General features: G+C 37.8%; 1 protein-coding gene across 5 annotated transcripts in view; it reads left to right on the forward strand.

The window, feature by feature from the left end:
- The window catches only part of STX17 (syntaxin 17), a 31,811-nt gene extending 14,247 nt beyond the window's left edge, over positions 1-17,564 (forward strand). For all 5 annotated transcript variants that reach the window (XM_088060074.1, XM_088060082.1, XM_005517336.3 and 2 more), the window contains exons 3-8: positions 1,223-1,288; positions 7,362-7,581; positions 12,690-12,808; positions 12,892-12,942; positions 14,529-14,615; positions 15,298-17,564. In XM_088060074.1, the coding sequence (XP_087916200.1) occupies positions 1,223-1,288; positions 7,362-7,581; positions 12,690-12,808; positions 12,892-12,942; positions 14,529-14,615; positions 15,298-15,537 (783 nt within the window). In that variant the 3' untranslated portion in view covers positions 15,538-17,564. The remainder of the gene's footprint in view (positions 1-1,222; positions 1,289-7,361; positions 7,582-12,689; positions 12,809-12,891; positions 12,943-14,528; positions 14,616-15,297) is intronic.
- The last annotated feature ends 1,912 nt before the right edge of the window (positions 17,565-19,476 follow it).

Consider the following 19,476-nt stretch of genomic DNA (forward strand, 5'->3'; position numbering starts at 1 on the left):
ATTGGAATGTCTACTGCAGATACAGGATTTTTCATCCATTTTATTTTAAAGAACACTGGCAGTAATTTTAATGGCATTGCAATTTATTCAGAGGTTGTTATTATTCAGTGTCCTAGAAGAATTACATTAATCTGAGTTTGTTGAACACTAAACCTTTTATCTTCTATAGCACTACAAAGTCCTAACATGAAATAACTTTTTGCTCTGAAAATAAGTAGTAACCTTAGATTTCTCCTTGTATTTTAGGAAGCTGAGTAACTTGTGATCCTTATTGCTGTGGCGCCTAAAATTATGAAAATAGTTATGGAAAGATAGAGGCTGTAGATAAAGTTTTTTATTGATAACAAAACTTATTAGGAAATTGAGGAATTAAACTTTAAATAAAAATACCTTACAAGTCATGGTAAATATTTTGCCTTGTTATCTAAGCAATTAAACAAATATTCTAATATTGTGTAATATTGTAAATACATTTTTTGATAGTTTCTGCACACATTCCAGGAATCACAGCTTCTACTTTTATTATTTTACTACTCTTTCTCATGCTAAAGTCTCTATATTGTTGTCAACTGTCTGTAGCAGGGACTGATTTATTTTAATGATGAAAAGGTTGATATGTGATAATACACTGTTCTTTTGCCAAACTTTCTGCTAGTGTAATAGTTAGTCTAGTCTCTGTCCTGTTGGAAGTACTGTGTGGATAGTTTCCTACTGAAGTTAGTGGAGCCTCATGGAGGTGCCAGATCTGGCCTGATGGTTCTTGTAGCTGTTTGTAACTATATAGAAATGTTCAGTGTAAATGTAGACAGCAGCATTGTGTAATGAATGCCATTTTCCATGTCAATAGTATCAGATACCTCATTGTCCTATGCAACCAGTACTGCTTATCCACTATTCCCCTCCTTTGTCCTTCTTCTACCATTTGTTCTACTGCCCACCAAGTGATTTATGCCACAGCAGTGTCAGGATGCAATATCACTTGGGTGTTAAAAACTGATGCTGAAACCCTGGTTGTCTGTAATGCAATAAAATACATTGTACAAAGTTTTTCACAAAATACATTGTTATTTACCTCTCTAATTCTGCAGTGGAATTGTTTGACTCAACTTCTTTGCTTTCAGTTTTGGAAAATTAAAGTGATCATTTACCAAAGGTGGTTTTTTCCCTGCATAGCCAGTTGGTAAATATAGCAATTCTAAGGAGTCTTTTTCCTTTCTTTTAGTATCAGAGATGCAGGCTCTGGGACAGATTGCATGAAGAGCACATCAATGCAGGACGAACAGTTCAGGTAAGGATGTAAAAATGGCTGTGCTGCTGATGGGACTGAATTACAGACATAGTTCTGGTTACCTCAGGGATGGATCTTCAGAGAGGCATACATTTGACAGGTGGGTTTGACAAGCAAGCACACAGTTTTGCCTTCGTTTAAGTTAGGGATTTCCTAATTGTGTCCTATGAGGCATATACAGTCAGGCAAAATACAAATACAGGCAAACACAAAATACAGAAATTTTTCCATATTCTTGAAGAAGCAAAAGTTTGGAGGCTGTGATCTTTTGCAAAGTATCCTCTTACATTTTTAAATTAAAAGGCAGCTCTTTCAATAAGGGATACTGCTAATTTTAAAGCATGATTTCAGATGTAGAGAACATCTGGACTACTACTTTGGTGTGCACATCTGTTGTTAGGTACATGATATCATCAGGGGAGGAAATACCAGCACATTTGTCATCACGGGCGTCATCTGTGATTTCATCCATAGTCATCCATAACTCAACACACAGGGAATCATACACTGTTTCTAAAAATACCTATGTCTTGATGAAAATGATGCAGAAACTCAGCCAAACATCAACTAAGTAGCACACAGGCAAAGTAGATTGTCAGTACAGAAGAACACAAAGACGACATCTGCAGCATGAAGTTTGCTGAGGCAGATACAGCATCTGGTGGCTGTAACAGCTGCACTGCCAGTATTCTAGGGACAGACATGTGCTGGCCAGGAGAGGCATCTTGTGTTGGTTACATAGATGTTGTTCAGAGGAGGGACTTGTCTTTACTACTGTGAGTGACTTACACTGCACATGGACAAGCAGAATTTGCCAGCACAGGTGGCACAGTCCTAAACCATTGCTCACAGTTCTAATACTGTGAATTCCCATGTTTGTTTCAGTGTCTTATTGACTGTTGTGCGAAATTAGACTAAAAATGAAAAAAAAAACAAGACAAAACCAACTCACCTCAGAAAGAAGAACTTAATCCTGATTGAACAACATAATTAGATGGTAGGCAGAACTGGAATTATGTGTCTTTTTTGAGGAATGGAAGGTGCTAGTGAACTTTTTGTTTAGTGTAGATGACAGGAAGTGACACATGAAATCCAGTTGATATTCTTGCTCATTGGAGGTTTGAGTGTGTATTTTGATTTTTCACCAAGTACTTTTGAAATTTTAATACAAGTTTATTCTTCATATACAAGGAGGTTTTCAAAGGTGTAAGTTCTGTTAAAACAATGGCATTTTAACAGGTGTGGTGTAGTAAGCATGTTTGCTTATGTCTGTTCTCTAATCTGTTTTCACATGTGAGTTGTGGAGAGGCTTCTCTTGTAACTTTAAATTGCCAGTAAAATTTCTTTAGTGAGACAAAAATATATCAATAATTAGAGAAAAAATAGTTGTGTTGAAGATGTTATTTTTAGATATTTTAAGTGCTTTAATAAGAGAACTGCTTATTTGTCTGTAGAAGCATTTATATTTGAATTGAATCTAAGGCTTGCTGTTTTCACTTTCAGTCAAAGTAAATTTTCTTAGGTTTTATTTAATGCTTATTGCTTCTAGCTCTGGATATAGATCTAGATGCATTAAGGTGGTTCACATTCTGATACCCAGAGAGCAGAGTAAGTATCTGGGTCCATGCAAGAAGAGCAGACTGGCTCTTTGTTTTAATTAAATAGTTAGGAGTCTGGAGTACTTGATAATAAATTATATGACATGTAGAATGTGTTTGCTGTAAGCTGTTTAAATGTTTACCGATGGACTTGTGATCTGTTTGTTTGCAAAGAAATCAGATTAATTATTGTGATACCAAATGTTCTCTGCAGCACACACTTTGCTCTCAAAATTAGATGTTGTAAAAATACATTAGGAATCCCTAAGTCAATATTGACCCAAGGCATCCGCCACAGGTTTTAGACAAATATATGCACAGCCATTCTACTTTTAATCCATGTGCACATAATTAGCCATTTTTCTGAATTTTCAGTTTACCCAGAATAATTACTTCTGTTGTAATTTTGATGATGGTCAAAATTATAATAGAAGTATAGATGAGAGTAAATCTGTTGCTCTGCTTTCAAGTGATTGGGTGTCACATAAAAAACTTCCATAAGGGAAGGTGAAGAAAACGGATAAATCTTTGCACAGGGCATGAAGAGACCCTTTCAAAAATACTGAGAAAATGGCTCTTGTATATCATGTATTAGTTTTTCTGAACATGCTCTTGTATATTTTAATTTTTAGGGACAGTCCGTGGACTTCTTAAAACGTTAGGGCCTGAATGAATTTGCAGTTTTCTAGGCTTTGTCCACATACATGCCAACTGTAATCACACAATTAGTTAATTATTGCAAGGTTTAAGCTAATTTCAATGAAATAGCAGTATTTTGTTGTAACATCTAAGGACTTCTGATCATTTTGGTGGTGAGAGGAAGGGAAATGCTGCAGTTACTAGAGAGGAAATAAGATATTAAACAAAAAAAAAAAAAGGAAAAATGCAGTAGATGAACAGTCTGACTTCAGTCTGTATTCAGCCCACAAAGAGACTCTGTTCTGCAAAACATATTTAGGCTTACATAATCTCTCCACTGTGTTACTCTGGCCTGGAAAGTTGCTTGAAAAATGTTAATCCGTATTTTCTTTTTCACTGTTATGGTTTCTATTTTAGCTGAAAATGGTTTACAAGTTAAGGGTTTCTGATCAGCTCTTTTTTGCATAAATCTTCAAAGTTCAGTTATATGGCTCAGGTCTTCTGTAGCATTTCTAAAATGATCCTCAGATTAGGTCCCTCTCTGGCATACGGTGTAGATGTGCTATGAGGGCATGAGGATTAGTGTAGAAAACTTTATTTCTGCAGGAGATTCTTTGTGGTATCAGTGAAGGATCATGTAAAATCAGCTCATTATTGCAGCCTGTGGCCATCTGCACAGTAAAGATATCCTTAAACTCAGAGTTCCTTTGACCTAGGCCAAAAATTTTGTAAGACTTGAGGGACACAGAGTAAAAGTGAACTGATTGTGTGATAGTGATCCAAAAAAGCCAGATAACTTAGTGGGAGATATATAATCAGGAGAGCAGTCACTTCAGTCAGCAGTAGTAGGATCCAAAGTAGAATAATCCATCCAGTTTGGGCACCACACTTCTGAGGAAGGCATGAAGTGAATAGGGAGGGACCAGTGAATGCAGTCAGAAATTGAGAAAACAGTTGTAACAATTAACTCTTGTAAAGATCAACAGATTTGTTACTTTGCCCAAAGAGCACCTGACAACATCATGCTCTGTGTCTGCAAAGATGGAGAGGATGGTTGCAAAGAGGACAGGGGCTTGTCTTTCCCTGTTTTGAACAAAGAGGATTAGAAATACCTGGTTTAAACTGAGGCCAAAGAGATTTCTGTAAGACATAAGGAGATGCTATAGCATTCTGAATTCTGTCAGTGAGGTGTGAAGGAGGTTGTAGCTCTTAATGAAGAAGTCCTTTTAAGACCAGATTAGATAAACAACTGATAGAAATAATATAGGGACAGCAAATCCTGAATTGAAGGGATAACTTCCCAAGGTTTTCACCAGTTCTATTTTCCTACAGTTTTTGTGAGAAGGCCACTTGAAACAAAAATTGTAGTTTGATTTTGGAAGTTTATGGACCAAAACTGCAATTATTATAGAGAAAAATTCTGTGTGTTTTGGACTGAACTTGCAGTTAGAAACTCAGGAGTTCCCACAAATGAAAAGAGAATTTTGAATTATCTTCCTCCCTAAGCTTGGTTTTAAAAGTGCAAACAGTTGGGATGAGAGTGATACACTTTTATGCTCTACCTAGAAATTAAACTCGGTGCCATTATAATTATTATAAGTAGTCACAGTCATTTGCATATCCATAACATTTATGATGTCACATCCTGGTGAGCTCCTGGGATGTGTCTCCTCACAGCAGGGCTGAACTTGGTGCTAGGCTGAATCCATTCACTGTTTGTTTAATTCATAGTAAGTGGAACAAGACTTATCTCTTCAAAACCACAAAGGAAGAGCTACTAAAATTAAATTTTACTAAATAAGAAAATATCATTATCTGATTTCTCTGTCTTCTTGCTCAGAAATATTTCTCTTTGACTAGCAAGGTAATAATGAACAGTGAAAGTGAGGATCAGTGAACAGTTCATACCTCTTGAAACTTCTAATCAGGATCTGTGTAAACTCCCATCAGCCAGTTGTGTTGTGCTGGTCACTGCACAAACTTGTAATGGTACAGATCCCAAGCAGAACTACATTTTAACTCAATTTCAATGGCAAAATTATCTTTTTTCTTCAAAAAGAAGCTACTGTGGAACCATTTTTATCTCAGCCCAAACTCACAATTGTCACTATTCCACAAATTTTTGTTTGACACGTCTGGGTTGTTTGGGGTTTTTTTTTGGTTTTTTTTGTCTTCATTGTGGCCAAAGACAGGGTAATAATAATTTCTTTTTTTCGTGAAATAAAACAGCATGATCAATCTCAGTCATTGCATATAGTTCTAAGAAATTAGATGGCTGAGTGTTGTGTTTAGATAGTCCCAATTTGTTTCTTAGATAAAATTCCAAGACTCTATAAACCAAGAGTTTTGGCACATGGTACACTATGACAGTGGTGACATTCTCCTTTTTTCAGTACTTAGGGGCAGACCTTGGGGGGAAGATACCAGGAGCATGAGGTAGACTGAGACTAGCAATGTTTGATGAAAGTTACTGGCTACCATGTTTCTAACTCAGCTCAGTGTCTTCCAATGTTGTTTTTTTCTTTCTGTATCTCCCTTTTTTTAATTGTCAATCAGTGGTTTTACCTGAGGTTAGTCTTGAATAATGCAGCCTAATTTGGCTAATGGTACTCTTAATTTAAGCATACAATATAATCTAATCTTAGTAATTTGATACATGATTTTAACAAATCAATAGTTCTTTCTTGGAAGCTTGTGCAATGTTACTTCACCACGTTGTTGAATAATTTCCTTCCTTCTTCTCTAATTATATTTTCTACTATTTTTTTCATAAATATTAAAAACAATTAATTCCACTAGTGTATATAAATCAAATTTTAGTTCCATCTAGTTCTTGCTTTTCCAGATGGCCAGTTTTACCTTTCTAAGGCATTACCTGTACCTGGTTTGTATTCTGGAAGAAAACCTTTCTGTTTCTAACCACTCATTGGTGTCAACCCATTCTCTTGTTCTGTTGTAAGAAGAATATTCAAAACAATTGGTAAATAATGCGACAAAGAATAGAATTTATTGTATCACTGTAAAGTAATGCAGAGAATATACTTTCATTACAGTTTACTTATTTATTTTTAATAATTAGATAAAAACTCTGTCCTAAAACAATAAGTGGTGTAATTTAAACTGTAAATTTCTTCTTTTCATTTCTGGTATGAGAAAATTTGTGTGCCTTTTTAATGCCCAGGCAATGAAAAAGCCCTTTATTTTTAATTCAGAAAGAAGTATATCTCATGAGAAATGCCTGCACATATACTCTTCTTGCTGGTCGTGAACAGTTTATATCTTTTCAGAAGTCTTGTAACTAAAGAAATATTAATATATTTTATTAAATCTGATATTCCAGTCAAACAAATATATTTGTCCTTCATCTGAAGAAAAAAAAATGAAAAGAAAAAAGTAATCTTTCTCCTTTGTCCCTGAAGTTGTCTTGGGGTAGTAGGGGATTATGAATTACTATATCCTGAGGTCCTGTGATGATCACAGTCACTACTTATTATAAAAAAAAGGAAATTTTGAGAAGTAGTCACTTACCTTACTTGGATATTATTGCAATTTGTGTAAATATTTTGGAAGAGACCTAAATTGACCAGAGAAACATAAATAACTTCAGCAATTACATAGTGAATTAATTAGTTAAATACTTTAATTGAAACCCAAAATTAAACTGTCTTGAAGAAGTGGATAAAGTACAGAACTGACAGCCAGAAAAATGAAAGTATTGGTGGTGATGGCTTCAAAAATGTTTCTCCCTTGCTCCTGACAATAGGTGCTTCCCAGGCACTGGAAGTGTCTGATGTGCTCACACAGTAAGCTACAAAATAATTTTAATACTCTTGCAGCAACTCCGTGCCAATATGAGAGAGATGGAGAAACTCTGTTTGCGAGTCCGGCAGGAAGACATCCCAGTTCTGCAGAGAATGATAAATCCCATTAAAGAGGAGGCTTCAGCTGCCACTAAAGACTTCCTGCAGCTGCATTCTGAATCTGCAGAAGAACTTAAAAGGCAACTCAAAGGACAGGAGGATGCCTCTTTAACCAGATCTACAACTCTAGGACAAGGTAGTAGAATTTAATTTCTGTGTTTATTGTGTCTCTGTCATTATATCCAGTATGTAATTTCTCTGACCAGATATAAATGAAGTAAACAAATGAGATTTCAGTTGAAGAGTATTGTTAATGAAAAAGTAGATTTTTTTTTCCCTACACTACGCTTTTGTCTTGACCTGTTGACTGAATTTTGATAAGCAGAAAATGCTTAAATAGCTAAAAAAATTAAATATCTAGGCCTTTCATGACAAAGATCCTGTAGCCTTGAATCTTGAAATTGTGGACTGTTCATAGGAAACAGAATACTTACGTTCATGTTTCAAAGTAGCTTGGCTTCTTTTTTCCACCCTGCAAATCACTCGATCATGTGCAAGTAATTATTTTGGCCATTTTCACTGAATTAGTGAAGAAATACCAGATTTTTATATGACAGACAGTGTAATACAGTATTGCTGAAATATATGGAAAAGAGGAGCAAGTCCCTAGGTAAAGAATATCTCTTCCTGTAGCATTTTAACTTGGTAACTGACAGGAGTATAAATCCATTTAAATAAAATATTTTGATAACACACTGTGACATGCTAGAAGTCAGATATGTTTCTGTATAAAATGTTTCAATCTTTGTTCTACCGCTCTGTCTTCAAGAGAAGTCTCTATTATGCCCTGGTGCCGGCTGGTTCTCTCTCCTGATGATGTGGGAGAAGGTTGGTTACATCAGGATTAAACCTTTCCACATATCTGTAATTAGTTTGAGCGCTGCAGTAGCAGTATTACTTAAAATGATTTGAGCATTTCATGTGTCTTAAAATCGAAAGAGCATTCTTAGTCAGTAGCCTTGTAGGAGAACATGCTGTCAGATTTGATGTTATGACTGTTCTTGTTGCTGGATGCAGAACTACAAGAACTCTTTCAAGTGTGATTAACAAGCCAGTGAGCCTTGTGGCGGAGCATGGAGAAAAGGAGATTTGACAACTGGGCTTGCTTTCAAGAATGTCATGTGTTGTGGAGTCAGAAAACCTTGTGAACATGAAGATGTATCAAATATAGTCATAGAACTGTTTGGGTTAGAAGGGACCCTTTGATGATTGTCTAGAACCAAGCTTCCTGCCACAGACAGGGACACTTCCAACAGACCAGGCTGCTCAGTGCCCCATCCAACCCGGCCTTCAACTCTTCCAGTGATGGGAGCATCCACAGGTTCTCTGGGCAACCTGTGCCAGTGCCTCACCACCCCCATTGTAAAAAACTTTGCTCTTCTTACAAGGCCAACAGAATAGGCTGAATTGGCTTCTGACATAAAAAAATCTCGACTTCTTCAACACCTTCAACATGTTGCAGTTGGTTGTTCAGTAACTTGTTCTAATATCTTTGTGAATTTCAAAGTCTCTTCTCTTGCAGTCCTCTGGGACCACCTTACTCAAATTCTCAAAAATGTGTTTGAAATTTCAGAGGCTGTTTCTTAAAAATGCTCTAGAGTGAATTTCATCAAACCTTTGCACCCTAAATAGGCCAAGCTCATTTAAATATTTTTAACCTGTTCTCCTTATGTTTCAGCCTCTTTCTTTTTTATTTAAATTAGTTGCATTAAATGCAGACTTAAAGCTTTTATCTGGCAATGGAGTTCCATGTCCTTCATTGTCCTCTAACTTCAAAAACACTCACAGAAACTCCCTTGCTATCATTTATGCCTCTTAGTAGTTGCAATGTATTTATGTCCTGATCTTCCTGATATTTGCTTTCCATGCTTATGTTTTTCTTTGTACTTATATTGTGTGTCAAATACTTGACATCCAGGGCACTGAAGAGCTCTTGCTGAAGCCATAAACATCTTCCTCTGCATCAGGACAATTTGATGTCATCTTCAGCGCAGCCTGCTTTTTAGTGTCTGCCAGCAATTCTGTAGTCCTTTACCTTTTAGGAACTTCTTCCACATAATTTCTATTAATCATTTTACCCTATTTGTTGACATTTCTTTTGTGGAGAGATCATTGTCTTCAATATTCAGTGATTCCCTTCATATATATTAGCCATTACTTTAAGTCTCTTTGTGAGCTCTTCTCTGTTACAATCAGAACTAAATTTAAGATACCTCTTCTGTTGGTGCAGTTGTTCTCAGTACTAGACTTTGTCCTAGCTTACTGCTTCTCTTTTTTACACACATAGGTGGCAAATGGGAACTAGGGTTTAATTTCAAAGAACAAGACTGCTTCTGAAATCTGGAATACCTTTGAAGTATGGGGGACATTGAGTATAACACCACTTCAAAAAGACAAATAAATTGATTAGAAAGATGGGGATGAGAAGAACACAAAAATATTACTGGAATGACAGGCATCTGCAAGTCTGCTCAGGAATGTGGAAATAATTCACCCCATTTAAAGTGAAACAGACAGGCAGACAACTAAATACAATTAAACAGATTTTTTTTTTTTCAAGTTTGCCTGCCTGTGCAAGCAGCCCTGTTGAATTGCTAACCCAGACACAGTATATTGCCTATTCTTTTGTGCTTAGAGGCTGCAGTCCTGACAGCAAATCTCGGCTGTTGATCTTAATCAAAGGAGGTTCAATATGTGCCTATTCTAGGTAGCACGTGTTGCTTCCCATCTCATAGAGAAGGAAGGAGTTTACAAAGTCAAATCTCCCATTTAGAAGGCATGTCAGTGATATGATACAGTCCCTTCTCCCATTCACCATCCTCAACTGAGGGCCAATAGAAGTGGAATTTAATTGCATATTAAACAAATATTAACAAAAGGTGAGACTCCACTCTTAAAATTACTAAAATCTTTTAAGCTACATATTGAATCTTCCAGAGCATTAGATTTTTATCTCGAGTGTAATGAGGTGTAAAGCTCCTCTGTGAAATCTGCAGAGGTGTTTTGTATTCTTGTATTTCTGTGGAGATGCTGTATAAATGAACTAGTGGAGTCACTTCCATTCTCAATTCTATTAAAATTGGTTAGACTTGATAAAAAGTAGTGAATATAAATTTCTTACTCATACTTTCAGCCCAAATGTGACCACCTCGTACCCTTCCTGTTCTTTACCTTAGTTTTTTAAAGCGAAGAATTTTTGTGAGGAATTTTTCCTCACTGATTTTTATTACAAAGTTATTACAAAATGATAACATGGGAACCTACTTACAGTTTTAATTTCTCTGGAATGTGTGTCATGCAAAACTTTGGTATACTTTTGGTATAATTTATATACTTTCAAGGATGTGCTTTTCTAGAGCAGATTTTTTTTTTTTCCTACAGCATAGATTGTTAGGAACAGACCAGAGCAAGATCTTGGGAGGAGGCAGTTTTGCTTAGTGAGATTTTTATTTTGCTTTTGAGTTATGAGTACTTTAAGTTTAACCAACTTAGCATGCATGTGGCTGATTAGGGAAGAGTACATCTTTCTGGGCAGAAGAAACTTGATTTTGAAGTATGTTTGTGTAGGATTGAAATAAAATAAAAACCCCAAAATCTGTGATAAATGTCAGAGTATGTGGCAGAACAATTTCCTCAAAAAATGCACACATTTGGATATATAATTAATTATATTGAAAAAGGGAAAGGAATATTTTAGAACTGAGTATGCAACCTTAATTAATCTGAGGTTATTAATCAAAAATATGTTCTGGAAGAACAGGTGATGATTGTAGAACATGAAGTGCCTTCCGTGTCTGGATTCTTAAAGGAAAAGGGGTAGAAATAATTAGAAAGAAAAGCCAGCTGAAATTAAGCCCCCAAATTGCTTAGTGCATTCTTGTTAATCTGCTTACTTATATAAAATATCAACTTCATTCATGTTGACTTCTACAGAGCTAAGAGTAGGAAGAGTGGGTCCTTAATCTATTTTTAGATATTGGGATAAAAATGTTGAGAAATGGACAAATGTTATGAAAATGTATCATTTTTATTTTATCTTAAATTAATTCCATGAATAAGCATGCACTATTTCTTATTTTTTTATGAATATGATTATGTTTATTTGTTTTCCATTGGTCATATCTGTTGTTGTAACAGTTATATAATATTATTATCATACCTTGGCACAATCATTGTATCTAAAGATTTTAATACAGTATTTACACTTTAGTATTGTTAGACATATCTGACCAGACTTCCTCATAATAAGCTTTCTCTTGGGACTGCCTTCCCAAGGAAGGAGACACCAGTGTCCAACTGAAGGAGTGATTTCCCTTCAGAAGCTGAAATTGTTTGAATTGAGGTGATCTTTGCACTGTGTTTACATACGCACCTTCTCCAGTCTGCCTTCAGACTCCCAAGCTCTTCCTGAGTCCTTGTACTGACAAGCCAAACTTGTTGTTTTTCTTTATTGCCACTCAATTTGTTGTCCACAATTACAGGCATTGTGACACTGTGACATCTGCAGTGACTCCAGAGTGGGCTCTGACTGGAGGTGTGTGTGTGCCTGTTTATTGTATCTGCGCTCCCCAGTGTCACCTCACTGTCTGTCATTCCCCTTTTTAACACCACACTTTGTCCTAATGTCTTCTGCATTCAGTCCAGGTGAATTTAGGGAGGAACACACTTGAGAGTATCTCGTGTACAGCACTGAGCTGCAAATGTCTGCCATCCTCAGTACCTCTTACCCAACTGATCCAGCGTGGGATGCTGGGTACCACATTACTTGGATTTCACTGCTTTTGCTTTGAAAGCTTTTTCCTCCAGTTTCTTTTAGTTCCCAATAGCTGAAAATCAAACCAGTAGCATGATAATCAGTTGTAAGATGAATAACTATCTGTTCAGTTTTGGGAGCACAGCATTTTTATTTGTCATCCATAAATGCAAAGTTTTTGTCCCAAGCTCAGTTTTCTCAGCCTGGTCGATACAAAATGAATTCAGGAGTATAATTTAGTGTCATTTCAGGACTGGTTGTGAAAATGTGCTGGTAGAAATGAATCTATTTCTTTGTCAATAACATCCTTTTAAGAAACAGTGTAGTACTGTAAGGCTTCTCCCTGTAGGATCATTTTTGGGGCAGTTGCTTGGCTTGAATTAGGTTAAGTATTGGGTTACCCTTGAGAGACGTCAAGAGTGAGAAAGTCTGCACAATGCCTGCATCCTGGTTCAGTGCATTTATTTACAAATATCATGTTTGTCATTCAGAAACTTTATGTAACATAGAAGCGAAGGATGGCTCCCAAAGTTTGATCCAGATCTACTCCCACCTTCCGGAAATACCTCAGGAAGAAAATGCAGCTGAGTCCTGGGAAAGTTTAGAAGGGGTATGTTGGAACTCCCTCCTTGCCATATTGGTGCTCTTGGTTTTAGCAGCTATCACAGAATAACATTTGTTTTTTATTTGCAGGACTTGATTGAGCTCAGCCAGTTGGTGACTGAGTTTTCTCTTTTAGTCTGTGTAAGTATTAATTCTGCCTTCTGTCCTACAGAGTATCCTACAAAAACAGGCTGAATGGGTAACTCCTAGGTGGGGACAAAAAAAGCTGAGGCTGTGTCTCTCCTGTGATTCAGGCTCTGCTAAGGTGACGCTTTGAGGGGGCAGCATCTCCTCTTTCAGCACTAGTGCTGGGAGTTGCTCACAAGTTCTTGTCACTGGAGCAGCTATGATGTTCCAGCCAGTGCACATGGCCACGAGCTGAACCTTAGCAGAAGCTCTGCAGCGTTGATTGCAGACTTCTACCCAGGTCCTGTTTGTTTTTACAATTTCTAATTAATTGTAATGGTGGTGACAGCTTTTACTGCACAGGGTGTAGTACCTGTTTGTCAGGTACCTTTTCTCACTCAATCAGGAGTGCTAGAAAAATCCTCGCCTTTATCATGCCCTTCCTCTGCTCTCACTACATTGCCAAAATGTCGGTTCCCAGTGTTTAGTTCTTCCCATGCCACAGGGAATTTAAATGCACAATTCTCATCTCCTAGGAGAGTTCTTTAATCTCCTTGCTATTGGGTTAGTAGGGATAAATAACCTAGCTTTTAATTTTTCTGCTGAGTAGTTGCTGCTTCATCTATACAAAAAAACTCAAGTAAGAACCATTAGACCAGAGAGCAACTTCAGCAATGTTCAGTCAGTATTCTAAAGGTTAAAGGAAGAGGTCTTGTTCCCAGGACTTCCTGGATTTTGCACTTAACCATAATTAGATGTAATAGCAACCATCTAAGGTGGGTGGACTGCATTGTAGGTGAATACCAGAGCTGGTGCACTCAGCAGTTTCTGAATTAGAAAGAAGCAAAAAGTTCAGAATGCCCTTTAGTTTAAGCTGAACATCAGCCATCTCATTATTCTGTGACATAAAACAGCCTGTGTACTGCTGAGATTATAATAAGAACAAACAAACCCACAGACCCCTTTATCTTCTGCTCCAGTGTTCCCGGGGAGAGACTGCAGGGGAACCTGACTGCATTTGGAGAAAAGATAGAATGTTTTTGTAAAATCAAACAGTAAAATACAGAGCAACATCAAGTACATTTTCCATGGTGTTACTATTTCTGTAGTCATTGTTCTATAATGTAATAATTAAACACTTCTTAGATTTCTTGAATCTAGAATATTTCTTCTTAGATCTTAGCTTTGTATATTGGAGTTAGTACTGATCTTACAAATGCCCTTTATGGAATTTTTTTTTTTTAAATGTGAGACTCAGCAGGAAACAAAACAGGCCAGTTTGGATTATTTTTCCTTTTGGAATGCGAATTCCTCTATCCATAGAAAAGATTTAGAAATCATTTGTTTTGAGTTGTTTTCTCTAACTGCACATTGGACATTGTCTAATATCCACCCCATATTATTACTTAATAGTTTAGATTTTTTTAAAGTAAGTCTGTACTTTCAGCAGTTTATCAGATGCTAATCATGGAGCACCACTAAGGCTGCCGGGTGCAGATGAAAGCTGCTGTGGGGCCCTGATTACAGGCATTAAAATGGTGTGTATTGGCTCACTGCTGCTTCCCAGCAGGTTCCCTCACTCATAATTCCTTTGCATCTAGTCCCAGCAGGAGAAGATTGACAGGATTGAAGACCATGTCAACAGTGCTGCTGCGAATGTTGAAGAGGGAACCAAAAACTTGGGGAAGGTAGGATCTGCTCCTGCTGGTGAATCAATGGTGCTCTGCCTGCCAGCCACCCTCTGTATTAACCCCATTGATCTGCCTTCTTTAATGCTGAGGGAACCAGCAATTAAGGAAATAAGGAAGAAATGACCCACAGGTAGCAGGGAAAAGAAAAAAAATCAATCTCTCTTGTAATTTTCTATTGCATCCAGGCTGCTAGAAAATACAATTATTTTATTTGGGGGTGGGGGGGAGGCCTTTTTAAACACTATTCTGATGGTTACTTTGGTTTACCTGCAAAGACAGGTGCAGTCAGTGACTGGCTCGTAAGAATCACATAAACAAGAGATCATTGTCATTTCCATCCTGTTCCATGTCAGTTGCTAAATAAACCCCAAAGCTGGAGTCAGGCCTATCACTGAAAAGTCTGAGCATTTTCTCAGTTTCTGATTTGATTTAATGATGGCGACCAGGTAAAACCCAGTGTGCACAGCAGCCAGAACCACGTGAAAGGACCTGGTTCACAACTGCATACACGAGACAGCTGATTTTGAATTGGTTTTAGCATGTCCTGTTGTACTTTTTAAAATACTAATTTGTAAAGTTTATTTATCACTGAGCATTCAAGTCATTGCCAAGAGCAGTGAGGGGAAAATGCACATAGCCACAGGCAAGTATTCTAATTTATTTTTTTTTTCCTTTACAGGCTGCAAAATACAAGCTGGCAGCACTGCCTGTGGCAGGTGCAGTCATTGGTGGAGTGGTGGGGGGTCCTATTGGTCTCCTTGCAGGCTTCAAAGTAGCAGGAATTGCAGCTGCACTTGGTGGTGGGATTTTGGGCTTCACAGGTGGAAAATTGATACAAAGAAAAAAACAAAAAATGATTGAGCAGGTCTCTTCCAGCTGTCCAGAGCTTTCTCACCAAAGTGCCAAAAAATCCAGCTGAAGTACAGATTCACTGTGGCCAGGAACAACAGTGTAGTAGCTGAGCTAGTGACAGACTTGCAGCCTTATGCTTTATATACAAGGCTGAGTTGTGTGAATTTTGGTAACAGTTCTGTTCCTTGGGTGAGCTGAAACAGTCGTGTCAGAATTTCTCTTTTCAGACATGGTGACATCAGTCCTTTGAAATTTATATGGATAACTTTTAATTACATAATTCTTAGGTAAGCTATATTCACAGCTGTAATAATGAGTGACAGGTGCTTCATGCCAAATTTGCACAAAGTGTCTTGCAGACAATGCAAAGAGATACTTGGAAAATCCTAGTGCTTTCCCATGAATGCCATGAGAAGCTGGAGCTTTTACTGTAGTGCTCCAAAGAAAAAGAAATAAATGCCATCATTCTTTCATGCTCATAGTATTTTAAATTTACTTTCATTTATCTGGATTCCCAAACTCTTCCTGTGATTCCCCAAGATATGACTGACTATGCCTGTTTAGGCACATGGAAGGAAGCACATGCACAGAGAAGCATGTGCTCTTATAAGAGAAGGTGAGAATGTTGAGTGAGCAAAGTGGAAAAAAGTTATGTATATATCACATCTGCCTCCATCAGCTATATCAGATCAGCACTGGAACCAGCTTCTCCCCTCAAGATTTTGGGACACGCTGTGGAGCCTGTATGCTGTGAGATGGCAGTGCTTTTGCTTGTTTTTTATAGTGGACAACTGTTATCCTCCTTAAGAAGCCTTTTGCTTCTGGAACTTCCATTGTTAAATGCAGAAGTGTTAATGTGTTGTTCTTTTCATATAATTGTACAGTTGTCACATAATCTACTGTTCCAAACGTAGTCCTACCTCCACCCTTTCAGGACACTTCCCACACTACTGCTGCTACTGTTTGGGGGAACAGAAATTGAGGTTGGGAAGCTGCTTTTTAAAGTTTTTTAATTGGTCAGTTCATTCTGAGCTCTGCTTGAGTTGTTTTCTCAGGTGCACAGTGAAGTCAGCATTGAGATGAGGCTCCCTAGCAGGGAACATGGTCCAGGAAAGTGTACTATAGAAAGAGCTCCCTTTCAATAACCAGTACTTTGATATCATCACTGGAAATCATTGTCTGCTAATGACAGATGATGGGGTTCTGTGCCTAGAGTCATTGTAAGCCACTGTTAGTTACAGCACAAATAACTTCTTCTAAGCAGTGCTTCCTTATTACTTTTAAAATACTGAAATTGCTATCAGCCAGAGCATTATGTCTATTTTAAGTAGGTCTGAGATTCAGGGAAACAATGTGTGCAAGAATAATTTTCACAAGTAATTGCAGACATTGTCAAAACTGCATGTGTTGAAGCCTCGGTGCCTGCACTGGTAAAATCAGCTGGAGTGCAAAACATGACCTGAGTAGTTCAGCTCATTTGCTCCTGACAGGCAAAAAGCCCTTTCCTTTCAATGCATCTACTTCAGCTGTAAACACAGTTAATAAGCTTGTAACTTCATAGTAGGGCTGTTCATTCCTTTGATATTTATTTTCTACATTTAAAGGAAGACACCGAGGAAAAAAAAGCGTTCTTAATCAGAAACTGGTTGATTTGTATGATTTTCAAATGTGCTGCTTTCCTGCTGTATGCTGTGAAACCTCATGCATTTAAATGACAACAGCCACATCAGCGATGTTGTGGACTCCATCCTCTCCCCCCCAAACTGGAATAATGCCAGGACAATCTAAATTCATAAGACTGAATGCCTGCCCCAGCTTATACAAATTCAGCTTGATGTATGAAATGTCTACCACAAAAACTATTCTTCCCCCTTGCGTCTTTATGGAAGCAATTTGAAATCATTGTGTACACACTAGATGTGGGAGACTGTTATTTAAGCTATGATATTTTTTAAAAGGTGGGTTATTTACATATGTGAAGAAATATCAGCATGTGAGTAACCTAACTAGCAATTAAATTGCTAGGCATGTTACTGAGAAGAATTGTAAGATATAAATAATTCTTTCAGACCAAATAAAAGTTTTTGCCTATGAGAGTGGTTGGAGCATTTACTGAGAACACCAGGGTTTATTTCCTTTTGGCATCTAAAAGATTTATCCCTCCCAAATTTTATATTATTAAAATAATTGCACTACCAAGATATAAGAATTTTGTAATGAGTTCCGAAACACATACTTCAACTATCGAAATATTTACATTGACTGAAATGAATACAAGTTCCTAAAATGTCACAAGCATCCAGTAACTCCTACACACACGGTAGCTCAGAAATGGACTTGAGTTCAGTGGAAAAGAGTTTGGAATGGTTTTGTTTCCTAAGGAGATAACACTAATATTTTTAACAACTTCTCCTGGAAAAGCCATGAGAAGTGTTAAAGGGAGGGGGAAGCTAAGCACCAAATGGTTAAAGATGCAGATGATCAGAGTGGAAGGGCTCAATTTGAAACACAACTTGGATTTTGACAAGGACTTGGCTCTCTCGAGGCAAATTCTCTGTATCACCAGGTAAAAGCTCGAGTGTCCCTCAGCAGCAGAATGGTAAGCCCAGGTCAGCTTTAGCTGTTCAACCTCCTGCCTGCAAAGAGAAAAGGCACTCGAGCACTGGTGCAGCTGGGTCAGTGGTCATCAAGTACTCAGGAGAATCAGATCCAGCTCCAATAAATACACACCAAAATTACTTGTGCATATGACTGTCATAAAACTGTTAAATCTCACTGTCAGCCTAATGCTGGGATGCCAAAGCTCTGGGAGCAAGTCCTTACCCTCAAAACCAAATTTGGATTAAGGAATGACAGAGGAGGTTTATCTCTTTCACTTTCTATCTGAAAGCACCAGCCACTGGACTGCTGGGTGGATGAGAACCATCTCTCTTAAGAAAGAGAAGTCTAGACATCTTCCACCAAACAGCAATTATAAATCCCATTCCTCCAAGAATCCTAAGGAAAAATAGGAACCTCAGAGGAGTAAGGTAAGTACTTGGAGGTATGATGTAAGAATTGACTAAAATTTCAGGTGCCAGAACTCCTCCAGAAATTGTGTAACAGAACCTACAGATAACAAGTGTCAGCCTTAAAACCACACCCTGCTCACATCTTTTGATGCCAGCTGGAAGGCAGTATGACTCAGCTGCCAAAAATGCTTGATTTCTGATGAGATGGGGAACGGGACAGGAGAAGACCTGGCTTTCAAGCATATAATGTGCACTCCAAAATGCAGATTCACAAAACCAACAAAAAAGTATAGCTGTAAATAAAGCTTTGCAATACTGTTTTAGCTCCCAACTCAGCAGCTGCTTAGTCTGCTGTAGCTTAGTGTAGTACCAGCAACTCTGTCCTCAGAAATGCTCCCTAGGAATCTGCTGTGCCTGGTGCTGCAGGTCCCAGCTGCACAGACCACCTAAGTCCTCTGTCAAAAACTGAGCCAGTGGCATCGAGCTGAGAGGCAAAATGGTCCTGAGCAGTGACTGCACAGGGTGGGGCATTTTCCTAAGTAAACCCAAACCCAGTGTTTCACCTGTCCAGGGAACAAACTTGCTTCCAAGGACACTGAACCCTGGGGCCTAAGTCACAGACCTGCATTCTGTGCAGTAAGTGCACTGTACAAATCCAGTACTGTTTCATCTCCAGCAATGCAGAACTAATCAACAGCTATTCTGCCATCTCACAGTCTCTATATGTTAACCTCATGAACCCAGCAGCTTGAAGGTTCATTGAGAAAAGCCCATAACAGAAAGCCCACAAGGAAAGTGCTAATTCCTTCTTCAGAGCAGAATTCAAAGACTAAACAATAAGTAAGGCACAAGCCAGGTGAAAAGAGTAAAATTTATAATGGTAGTTTGAACAGTATCTGCCAGGAAGGCAGGGACACTGAAGGGAAAAAAAAAACAAAATACCCAGAGACTAATGGTAATGTACGTAAAGGAATAAATTTAGGACTGACAAACTC

Source organism: Pseudopodoces humilis, chromosome 1, assembly GCF_049639895.1.
Source record: "Pseudopodoces humilis isolate 2021_Gansu_Grassland_sample_001 chromosome 1, ASM4963989v1, whole genome shotgun sequence".
Taxonomy (NCBI): Eukaryota; Metazoa; Chordata; class Aves; order Passeriformes; family Paridae; genus Pseudopodoces; species Pseudopodoces humilis.